The 12,712-nt window shown below is 38.0% G+C and overlaps 1 protein-coding gene across 1 annotated transcript in view; it reads left to right on the top strand.

Moving 5' to 3' along the window:
- Window positions 1-12,712, top strand: part of TMEM87B (transmembrane protein 87B) — a 206,756-nt gene that overhangs the window by 140,143 nt on the left and 53,901 nt on the right. Inside the window, exons 12-13 of the mRNA XM_082250961.1 lie at window positions 10,593-10,697; window positions 10,776-10,834. Of these exons, the coding sequence (XP_082107087.1) occupies window positions 10,593-10,697; window positions 10,776-10,834 (164 nt within the window). The remainder of the gene's footprint in view (window positions 1-10,592; window positions 10,698-10,775; window positions 10,835-12,712) is intronic.

Raw genomic sequence — 12,712 nt, 5'->3', positions numbered from 1 at the left:
AGTTTCATTTTTTGATACCATTCTTCTCTTGTTGCTGCCTCTCCAATCGTTTTTTATTTTATCGATTCCATAAAAAATCATTCCTGTTGGATTCTGTGCATGAACCTCTTTAAAGTGTCTTGATAGAGTGTGTTTTTCAAATCCCTTTTTGATGTTCTTTATGTGTTCTCTAATTCTTACGAAGAGGGGTCGTGTGGTTCTTCCGACATATTGTAATTTGCAAGGGCATTCCACCACATATGTGACATGTGTACTCGTACATGTGATGGTGTCTTTAATTTTATACTCTGTGCCCGTGACATTGGATTTGAAACTTTTTATTTTTTTCTGTTGTTTCCTGTTGTTTCTGCAAGGGAGACATTTCTGACATCGGAAGAAACCATTGATGGCTGTGGGTAATAGGATCTTTTTGGGTGGATTAATTACATTATGCACAATTTTATCTCTTAGGGTAGGAGCTCGGCGGTAGATAAATGATGGTCTTGTGGGCAAAAATTGCTTGAGAGTTTTATCTGCTCTGAGAATAGGCCAGTGTTTTCTGATAATTTTTTCCATATCTTTATGTTGCTTGTTGAAGCCTGTAATAAATGCATACTCAAAGCTGTTACCGTTGTTTTTCTTTCTATTGTTATTTTCCGTGATTAAGTCCTCTCTTTTCATTTTCCTGACCAACTGTTTAATATGTTCAAGTTCCTTCTTCTTGTAGCCCTTTTCTAAAAATCTGGTTATTAGTATATCGGCCTGATTGTCGAAGTCTTGTATGTCACTACAATTCCTCCTAATTCGTAGTAATTGGCCTTTGGGTATATTGCCTAGCCATCGTTGGTGGTGGCAGCTTCGTGTAGGTATGTACCCATTCTTATCTGTTTTTTTGAAGAAGGTTTTGCTTTGTAACTTACCATCCTTTTTAAAGAGCTCCAAATCTAGATAAGCGATTTTATTGAGGTCCCAGTTTCCCGTGAACGTAATTCCATATCCGTTATCACTAATCTCATCAAAGAAAACTTGTAATGATTCTGGGGTACCTCGCCATATTAAAATGATATCATCAATATATCTTCGATAAAACTTTAAAAAAGGTCTATCTACACTAAAAACTTGCTCCTCCTCCCACTTTTGCATAAAAATATTGGCCACACTGGGGGCATATCTGGCCCCCATGGCTACTCCCTTTGTTTGTACAAAATATTGTCCCTTGTACCAAAAATAATTCGAATCCATCGCCATTTCAAGTCCCTCTAAAATAAAGTGCAATTGTGCCTGTTTAAAATCGGTAAAATTACTCAGCGCCCACTCTACAGCATCTAAGCCATCTTTTTGTATTATGTTAGTATACAGAGAATTGACATCAATTGTAACCAGGATGTCATCATCCATTACCTCGAGATGTTTTAATTCATGTAACAGCTGTTTGCTGTCTCTGAGGTATGATTTACCCTGGGGTACTAGTGGTTGGATAAATTTATCCAGGTATTCCCCTAATCTGGAGTGGACTGAGTTTATTGCACTTACAATTGGACGCCCCGGTGGCTTTGTTTCATTTTTATGTATTTTGGGGAGGTAATATATAACCGGGGTTCTTGCTGCTTCCAACTTCAAATATTGGGCCTCCTTTTTGTTTAAAATATGCCCTTCCTTCCCTTTCTTTATATATGTGTCTAAAGCCTTCTCAAATTTTCTCTTTGGATCTCCTTTAAGTTTTTTATATGTGTCTTCTTCCTTGAGGAGCCTTTCCATTTCTTCCTCATATTCCTTTTTATCCAATATAACCAGACCTCCTCCTTTATCCGCTGGTCTTATCACAATTCCCTTCCTCTTTTCAAGTTTTTTGATGGTGTTCCAAGTTTCCTCCTCTTTCCTGTTCCGTATCTTTAAATCTCTTATTTCTTGTTCTACCATTCTTTTGAAAACCTCTAGGTTTTCATTCTGGGGGTTTTTGGGGTTGAATGTTGATTTGTTTCTAAGGGTTGTATGTTTAAATTCCTCATTTTTCGTGTTTGTATTCTTCTCTTTCTTAAGGGCAAAAAATTTTTTTATGTTGAGCTTGCGGATATATTTTTGAAGATCTATGTATGCCTCGAATTTGTCCAAATTTTTGTTAGGCGCATATTTGAGGCCAAGATCCAAGAGTTTCAGTTCATCCTCATCGAAAGTGACTGTGCTGAGATTAAAAATTCCTTTTCCTAAAAACGTCTTCTTCTTTTTCTTTGTCCCCCCTCGTTTTCCTCTTGGTTTGCGTTTCTTTCTTGTTCCCTGAACCCGTTGTTCTGTTCCCTCCTGTATGGGTGGTAACCTCCTTGTGTTCTGGGTGGATCCCCATCTCTCTCCTGTTGCGATCTGTATGGATGGTATCCTCCTTGTGTTGTGGGTGGTTCCCAGTCTCTCCCCTGGTAGGGTCTCCTTCCGTTGTCCCTCCAATTCATGTTGCGTCCCCTCTGTGGTCTGTGTCCTCCATGTGTTCCACCTGGGTGGTCGCGTCTCGGGGGTGGTGGTCTCCAGTTGTTCCTCTGGTTGTCCCAAAAATTTGGATTCCTTTGTGGGCCTCCAAAATTTCTTGGGGGTCTGCCTCTGTTCCCTCTCGGAAAAAAATCCCTTCTGGTGAATGGTTCTCTGTATTCGTATTGTTCCTCATTGTGATAGTCGAGAGGGGAAAACCTATTGTAGGTATCAACCCGATATTGATTGTGGGTAGGTGTTCTATCATAATGTACATTCGGTTGTGGGCCATTTCTTGGCGGTCTTGGTTCAGTGGTCTGTTCATAAGGTGGTCTTCCCAAATTTCCCGGTGTTCTGGGAGTCATAGGGGTCACAGGAGTAGTGACCTCCATCCATGTATCATCATCCTCATCCTCAATTTCAGACGGTTCCCTTGATACTAAGTGGACAGGGTCCACACTAGTGCCTAAACCATTGTACAATTCATCGGATTGCCATTTATAGACTGTGTTGTTTCTATAGTCTAGAATGTCCCTCTTATATTTCTTCTGTTTTTTAGCTTGTATGGTTTTATCATATTTTTGTACAGCTTCTTGCAGCGCTTTTTCTTTATTTTTATACTCATTGGTTTCAGAATAAGGTGCCAATTGTTCCTTAATTTGTATAATCGTGTTTTCGATCTTTTTGAGTTTGTATTGCCTCCTCTTGATTATTAAAGTCAGCAGTTCTTTTTCACTTCTATTAAAGAAACCATACCATTGTTCCAGGAGACCAGGGTCTGTGATGTGGTCATTGGGGGATATGTCCCATCTAAGTCTCCTAGGTGCTATACCTTCCTTGGTATATTTTTCCAATGTGGCAATGTCCCACCAGACCCTCAGTTGTTTTTCCATATTCTGTTTTAACTCTTTAAAAGATCCTTCCATGTCTTGCCTTTGTATTATGGTCTCCTGGTCAAAAATTTCCTCTATATTTACTGCTCTGGAGTTCATATACTTAAAAATATCCATTGCTGCTAGGTTGTAGTGACAAAGTCACTCAATAAGTTATAAAGGGGGGTTGTGAGAACCAGCGCTATGGATAAGAACTGACAGGCAGTAAATATATATAAGGTTGACCTATGTATACAACTATCTATATGTCACTTTGCACGCACTAAGCACTTTTTTCCTCTTCACCCGCATCTTTGTACATGCGTTAGGTAGCGCCGTTTTCCAACTATTCACCCCCACACTATATTCCTGCCCCTAAGTTTCTTAGGGGTTCGGTTGGTGGCTGCAACCTTATATATATTTACTGCCTGTCAGTTCTTATCCATAGCGCTGGTTCTCACAACCCCCCTTTATAACTTATTGAGTGACTTTGTCACTACAACCTAGCAGCAATGGATATTTTTAAGTATATGAACTCCAGAGCAGTAAATATAGAGGAAATTTTTGACCAGGAGACCATAATACAAAGGCAAGACATGGAAGGATCTTTTAAAGAGTTAAAACAGAATATGGAAAAACAACTGAGGGTCTGGTGGGACATTGCCACATTGGAAAAATATACCAAGGAAGGTATAGCACCTAGGAGACTTAGATGGGACATATCCCCCAATGACCACATCACAGACCCTGGTCTCCTGGAACAATGGTATGGTTTCTTTAATAGAAGTGAAAAAGAACTGCTGACTTTAATAATCAAGAGGAGGCAATACAAACTCAAAAAGATCGAAAACACGATTATACAAATTAAGGAACAATTGGCACCTTATTCTGAAACCAATGAGTATAAAAATAAAGAAAAAGCGCTGCAAGAAGCTGTACAAAAATATGATAAAACCATACAAGCTAAAAAACAGAAGAAATATAAGAGGGACATTCTAGACTATAGAAACAACACAGTCTATAAATGGCAATCCGATGAATTGTACAATGGTTTAGGCACTAGTGTGGACCCTGTCCACTTAGTATCAAGGGAACCGTCTGAAATTGAGGATGAGGATGATGATACATGGATGGAGGTCACTACTCCTGTGACCCCTATGACTCCCAGAACACCGGGAAATTTGGGAAGACCACCTTATGAACAGACCACTGAACCAAGACCGCCAAGAAATGGCCCACAACCGAATGTACATTATGATAGAACACCTACCCACAATCAATATCGGGTTGATACCTACAATAGGTTTTCCCCTCTCGACTATCACAATGAGGAACAATACGAATACAGAGAACCATTCACCAGAAGGGATTTTTTTCCGAGAGGGAACAGAGGCAGACCCCCAAGAAATTTTGGAGGCCCACAAAGGAATCCAAATTTTTGGGACAACCAGAGGAACAACTGGAGACCACCACCCCCGAGACGCGACCACCCAGGTGGAACACATGGAGGACACAGACCACAGAGGGGACGCAACATGAATTGGAGGGACAACGGAAGGAGACCCTACCAGGGGAGAGACTGGGAACCACCCACAACACAAGGAGGATACCATCCATACAGATCGCAACAGGAGAGAGATGGGGATCCACCCAGAACACAAGGAGGTTACCACCCATACAGGAGGGAACAGAACAACGGGTTCAGGGAACAAGAAAGAAACGCAAACCAAGAGGAAAACGAGGGGGGACAAAGAAAAAGAAGAAGACGTTTTTAGGAAAAGGAATTTTTAATCTCAGCACAGTCACTTTCGATGAGGATGAACTGAAACTCTTGGATCTTGGCCTCAAATATGCGCCTAACAAAAATTTGGACAAATTCGAGGCATACATAGATCTTCAAAAATATATCCGCAAGCTCAACATAAAAAAATTTTTTGCCCTTAAGAAAGAGAAGAATACAAACACGAAAAATGAGGAATTTAAACATACAACCCTTAGAAACAAATCAACATTCAACCCCAAAAACCCCCAGAATGAAAACCTAGAGGTTTTCAAAAGAATGGTAGAACAAGAAATAAGAGATTTAAAGATACGGAACAGGAAAGAGGAGGAAACTTGGAACACCATCAAAAAACTTGAAAAGAGGAAGGGAATTGTGATAAGACCAGCGGATAAAGGAGGAGGTCTGGTTATATTGGATAAAAAGGAATATGAGGAAGAAATGGAAAGGCTCCTCAAGGAAGAAGACACATATAAAAAACTTAAAGGAGATCCAAAGAGAAAATTTGAGAAGGCTTTAGACACATATATAAAGAAAGGGAAGGAAGGGCATATTTTAAACAAAAAGGAGGCCCAATATTTGAAGTTGGAAGCAGCAAGAACCCCGGTTATATATTACCTCCCCAAAATACATAAAAATGAAACAAAGCCACCGGGGCGTCCAATTGTAAGTGCAATAAACTCAGTCCACTCCAGATTAGGGGAATACCTGGATAAATTTATCCAACCACTAGTACCCCAGGGTAAATCATACCTCAGAGACAGCAAACAGCTGTTACATGAATTAAAACATCTCGAGGTAATGGATGATGACATCCTGGTTACAATTGATGTCAATTCTCTGTATACTAACATAATACAAAAAGATGGCTTAGATGCTGTAGAGTGGGCGCTGAGTAATTTTACCGATTTTAAACAGGCACAATTGCACTTTATTTTAGAGGGACTTGAAATGGTGATGGATTCGAATTATTTTTGGTACAAGGGACAATATTTTGTACAAACAAAGGGAGTAGCCATGGGGGCCAGATATGCCCCCAGTGTGGCCAATATTTTTATGCAAAAGTGGGAGGAGGAGCAAGTTTTTAGTGTAGATAGACCTTTTTTAAAGTTTTATCGAAGATATATTGATGATATCATTTTAATATGGCGAGGTACCCCAGAATCATTACAAGTTTTCTTTGATGAGATTAGTGATAACGGATATGGAATTACGTTCACGGGAAACTGGGACCTCAATAAAATCGCTTATCTAGATTTGGAGCTCTTTAAAAAGGATGGTAAGTTACAAAGCAAAACCTTCTTCAAAAAAACAGATAAGAATGGGTACATACCTACACGAAGCTGCCACCACCAACGATGGCTAGGCAATATACCCAAAGGCCAATTACTACGAATTAGGAGGAATTGTAGTGACATACAAGACTTCGACAATCAGGCCGATATACTAATAACCAGATTTTTAGAAAAGGGCTACAAGAAGAAGGAACTTGAACATATTAAACAGTTGGTCAGGAAAATGAAAAGAGAGGACTTAATCACGGAAAATAACAATAGAAAGAAAAACAACGGTAACAGCTTTGAGTATGCATTTATTACAGGCTTCAACAAGCAACATAAAGATATGGAAAAAATTATCAGAAAACACTGGCCTATTCTCAGAGCAGATAAAACTCTCAAGCAATTTTTGCCCACAAGACCATCATTTATCTACCGCCGAGCTCCTACCCTAAGAGATAAAATTGTGCATAATGTAATTAATCCACCCAAAAAGATCCTATTACCCACAGCCATCAATGGTTTCTTCCGATGTCAGAAATGTCTCCCTTGCAGAAACAACAGGAAACAACAGAAAAAAATAAAAAGTTTCAAATCCAATGTCACGGGCACAGAGTATAAAATTAAAGACACCATCACATGTACGAGTACACATGTCACATATGTGGTGGAATGCCCTTGCAAATTACAATATGTCGGAAGAACCACACGACCCCTCTTCGTAAGAATTAGAGAACACATAAAGAACATCAAAAAGGGATTTGAAAAACACACTCTATCAAGACACTTTAAAGAGGTTCATGCACAGAATCCAACAGGAATGATTTTTTATGGAATCGATAAAATAAAAAACGATTGGAGAGGCAGCAACAAGAGAAGAATGGTATCAAAAAATGAAACTAAATGGATTTTCTTAATGCGATCTCTCCGTCCTGAGGGATTAAATGCCGACATTGATTTAAATTGTTTTATCACAGACACATGACTCATTTTTATTCCTTTTGGATTTTACCTCAAGATTTAACCTCCTTTGGTTCTGTTTTCTTACTTTTTGTTTTTACTTCCCCCTTTTTACTGACATTTTATGATATCCTTTATGTGCGATTTTTATATTTTTATATTTCTTGACATATATATTTTTTACATATGTTTTTACATATGTTTTATATATGTATTTTTTAAGCCTGTTCCCACACGCCTTCTTCCTTTTTTCGATACGCATCTCTATTTTTTGGATTTTTTTAGATATTTCTTATGGATTTTACGTCATTTGTGATGCGGATTTTTTTCTAGCCTTCTCATCCAACATCCTCTTTTTAGCCTCCTCATTTAACATCTGGGTAATATTAATATACCATCATTTATGTTGAGGATCTTCACCTATCTGATAAATGACTGTTTAACGCCTCCTAAATGTTTTTAACCTTTTTAGAATTTTTTTGCTTAAACATCAATTCTTCTTACTATCAAGATTACCATCTCTGAAGAGATATGGAAGTCAACGCATCAATTTATTCATTATCTTATTACCTTACATATGAGATCCACTCCTATTTTTATTTTTATTTTTATTTTTATTTTTATGAAATTTTTTTGACCTTCTCATCCAACATCACTCCACATTTTAAGCTTTCTAAGGAATAACTATTATATTTTCCCCCTTGGGTGGACCTCTGTTGTCACCTCAGAATGTAATTGGACACGTTATTTCCAAACTGGATGTTTTTAACCTCAGTTCATGAGGATTTTTTTAAACTTTTTTCCCACACTTCTTTATAGCCATAAATATTTCACGGGTGTATTTCTTACACATCTTTTTCACTCCACTAATACTATTCATCTATTCTTTTCACCAATGTTTTAATTGGATATACTCACACACTCATATATATATCGACGTTAACACCAAAATTATTATTATTATTTTATTCTTCAATACTATTTCTTGTGGTCAGATTATCACTAATGTTCCTTTGGGACCCTTATGTCTCACAAAACACTTTTTCGATCACCTCTATATTTTTTCCTTATTAAACACATTTAAATAAACGTTTGATGCCCATTTTTAATTTTATTTTCTATTTTTTATTTTCCTCTTCTTGCATACATTATTTTTACGGAATTTTTTTACACATATTCGTTCTTAATAAAAAATTTTTTTTATATCCTTGTATCTCAAAATTGATCCACTAGATGGCAGCATGATCTATTATGATGATCACTATAGCCTAGAGAGACATCCCATAATTAACCTGTACACTCCACCATTTTTTCCATTTCCATACAATCATCCTCAGATGTGTATCAGGGCGAATGATTGGCTGAGGGGATGACTCTGGCTATTTCTGGACAATGAGGTCGACTGACGGGTACCGCTCCCCGTAGACGTCCTATGACGAAACGTACGTAGGGCGGAAACCCACGTCACTTCCGGTCCGCAGCTCGCCGAGGCTTGGAACGCAGGAGCTTCCTTGGCGCAGACTGCCAATATCTGAAGGGATCTGCTGCATCTACCCAAGCGTGAGTCGCTACTATCACATTGTATACCCGATCCACACTTATCACACTGAGTAGCTTCTCTCTTTTCTCCCTTTTGTACCCAGATGGGATCTTTTTGGGTCCGAGGGGACCGTCAGTAGACAGGTTTGAGGATCTCACCTACATCCTGTCTTTTGGCTCATATACCTAACATCTGTGGTCTTAGGGTAAGTGTGACACCTAGTGTTTAAACTGGAGAACTACATCCCAAAAGGTATACAATTAGTATCCTCACTGCTCCTTTGATTTAAGATCGATTTATAACCAATACATTGAGCGTTTTTTTTTACCTAATATTATTTATTCAACAGTATTCATTCTACATTATTCACCTATTTAATTATTGTATTAATTATCACTTACTCAGCAGTACCTATTGGAAATCACTATAGTATTGATTTAATATACATCTTTTAACATACATTTTTACCACACTTCGCTTTCTTTCTTTTATTCATTTATTTATTTATTGTCTTGGCCTAAGTTTTATATATACTGACCTATGTATACAACTATCTATATGTCACTTTGCACGCACTAAGCACTTTTTTCCTCTTCACCCGCATCTTTGTACATGCGTTAGGTAGCGCCGTTTTCCAACTATTCACCCCCACACTATATTCCTGCCCCTAAGTTTCTTAGGGGTTCGGTTGGTGGCTGCAACCTTATATATATTTACTGCCTGTCAGTTCTTATCCATAGCGCTGGTTCTCACAACCCCCCTTTACATCTTTCTTCAAGTGCCTCCTTATTGTGCATCGTGAAACAGCCACACCACATATTTTCAGAGTCCTGTATTTCACCTGAAGTTATTTGTGGGTTTTTCTTTGCGTCCCGAACAATTTTCCTGGCAGTTGTGGCTAAAATTTTAGTTGGTCTACCTGACCGTGGTTTGGTTTCAACAGAACCCCTCATTTTCCACTTCTTGATTAGAGTTTAAACACCGCTGATTGGTATTCTCAATTCCTTGGATATCTTTTTATATCCCTTTCCTGTTTTATACAGTTCAACTACCTTTTCCTGCAGATCCTTTGACAATTCTTTTGCTTTCTCCACGACTCCGAATCCAGAAATGTCAGTGCAGCACCGGATGAAAGATGCAAGGGTCTGTCAGGAGTCCAGAAACTCATTGACCTTTTATACACACACGCACTAATTGCAAGCAAATAGATCTCAGCTGAGGATGGTTACCTTTTAATAGCCATAGAAACCTTTTGTGTCAACTTGTGTGTATGTTATCATGCCAAAATCACCAGGGTATGTAAACTTTTGCTCAGGGTCATCTGGGTAGTTTCTGTTATTCTGATTTAAAAAGAGTAAACCCAGTTGATTGATAATAAATGGCTTCAGCCAAACACTAACCATGAGTGAAAGAAAAGTGTTCTAATTTGAATTCTCAGAAAAATTGCGAAGAAATCTTAAATTCTGCCAGGGTATGTAAACTTATGAGCACAACTGTATTTGCATACAGCCAGTTTTAAGGGGTTAAAATAAACATTCTCTTTATCCTGACATTATATTGCAAAGTAACTGTAAGCAATAAGGTACGTGCAGATCTTTGACCTCCGTCCTACTGTGCGAAGAGTGCTATTTGCTAAGAGAGGTGAATTTCCAGTCTGTGCATGCTTCTTGTTTGTAGTTAGATCATATGAATTCCTTTAATTTTCTCCTTAGCTGCTCCATACATATTTGTAAGCTTGGCTCAAACAATGAAGACACTGAAGTTAAGAAAAAACACAGTGAAATACTCTCTTTACAGACATTTTACAAATACACTTATTTTTGCCATATTAGGTAAGTTTAGACTCCATTTTCTCAATCAGGTTATTGCAAAGATTATGTTGTAATGTGTGTGTTCTCTTTTCTTCTAAGCATCTGTAATATTTATGGCATGGACAACCAAAAAGTTCAGACTGGCACCATGTCCATCTGTAAGTATTTAAAGTATATTTTCCTATATGGTCTTCATAATCATTCTGACCTTTTCTATGGAATACAACACTTTTCCTTAATATAGCTGAACTCCAGCCTTACCTCCAGTCTTGCTTGGTTGTATAGGCTCCTCTCCTGAACTGAACTTGCTTTCATGTCACTGAGCACTGTGAGCTTCTCACAGTGTGCGTTAAAAAACTGCAGCAAGTCAGATAGCGCCTGCATCGTTTCCTGGCTGGAAGATGTCAAGCATCATCTAGCTTTTTCTTCCTATCTTTACTGTCCCAGTTCCACACTTTTCGTTCATTGGATTTTAGATTTTTTCGGTCATTGAGTCTCAGCATTATATAGAGTGGCTTGCATACAAATGCAGTCTGCTTTACGCCCCAGTTCAGATTGACACCCACTGGGTAACTTGTCTAACAACCAAGTGCCAGCCCACTGCTTGAGTCAGGGCTGAGGGTTTTCAAGAAGAGTACCAGGGTAGGATTCTGTAGGGTTCTATGTTTTCATTATTCTATGTACAGCACCCTGCCGGCCCTTCACCCAAGCCATCATCTGCTTTGCATTGAGAAGCTGTGTTATGTAATGAAAACCAGTTTCATTTAAAAATGTAATTAGCATGTTGATAGTGGGGGAAGAAAGAGAATCCATGGTAGGATAAGCAGAAATTCGTTTTGGCTTTAAACATAATCTTATTGTTTTGACTGTAAAATAATAAAGGCCTTTTCGATACGTATGGGTAAAAGCAAATCAATGCTTTTTTGTACTTGGGCCTAATAAAATAATATATTAATGTCTTCAAATTACGAAAGCATTAAGTATATAATACTTTTATATTTATAAAATAACAAATCCCGATAGAAGGTTTTCCACAGTGAAATGCTTATTTCATATGAAAAAGATTCTTCACTGTTTTTTTTATTTTTGTATGCTGGACATTTTTTGGCAGAAATTCATGTAAGCTTTGCATAGTTGAAATGAGTTGTATCTCTTAGTGAATTGACCTTTTACTTTGTGATACATGTGCACAACAGACATTTAGAAAATACACAAATTCCTCATTGTTTTCTGGGGATACCAAGCAGGACTTTTTAAAACTGCTTGTAACCCCTAAATTTAAAGTAAGAGTCCATACTCTAAAAGTGTCTATAGACAAGTGAATGTCTCCTCTTAAAAACAGGTAGGTAGGGGTAATATCTGGCTGCTATAGCATCAGATGTCGGAGCCTGGGACCTCCTTGCGATTCTTTCCCTTTTGTAACAGTGGTACCATTTAAAGGGTGCAGTTAACAGATTGTTTAAAGTGGCCTGATTGTTTGAGAGTTAGTTCTTTTGGCTTTCTAAATTTGGTGCCTTTGTCTATTTGCAGGGTGGGTATGGCCTCATTCAAAACGAATCAAAAAAGTGCAGTGTCACTTAAATGAATACATATAATTTATAAACAAATTTCATAAATCTAAATCGATCTAAGTGAAATTAAATAATATTTCATTCATATTAAATAAATACAAATAGTTAAAAAGGTATTTTGAAGGGAATAAATATTGAAAAGGTCTTTCAAAGAGAATAAATGTATAAATATAAAGTCTGGTGCCAGAAAAATGTGCAAATTACCAAAAATATCACAAAATGGAAAAGGTGCCAGTGCTTGAAAGTGAACCTTCTGAGGTGCAATCCTTCACCAATAAAAAGTGGCTGCTCACCTCCTGTTATGACCCCTGTTTTACCAGTGGGTCAGAAATAGCTGTTCCCAAAAAGGGATATATTCCTAAGGGTGATGACTGGCCAATGATCCTTCAATCTCCAATCTTGTATCCCCTCGGCTGTGTCTCCAGTGTAAGACAGAAAACGGGACAGATCTAGTGCTCTCCGTAT

The sequence above is a fragment of the Pelophylax lessonae genome (assembly GCF_965119305.1).
Source record: "Pelophylax lessonae genome assembly, chromosome: 3".
Taxonomy (NCBI): Eukaryota; Metazoa; Chordata; class Amphibia; order Anura; family Ranidae; genus Pelophylax; species Pelophylax lessonae.
Note: the sequence above shows the minus strand (reverse complement) of the source record. Positions and strands in the feature narration are given on the sequence as shown.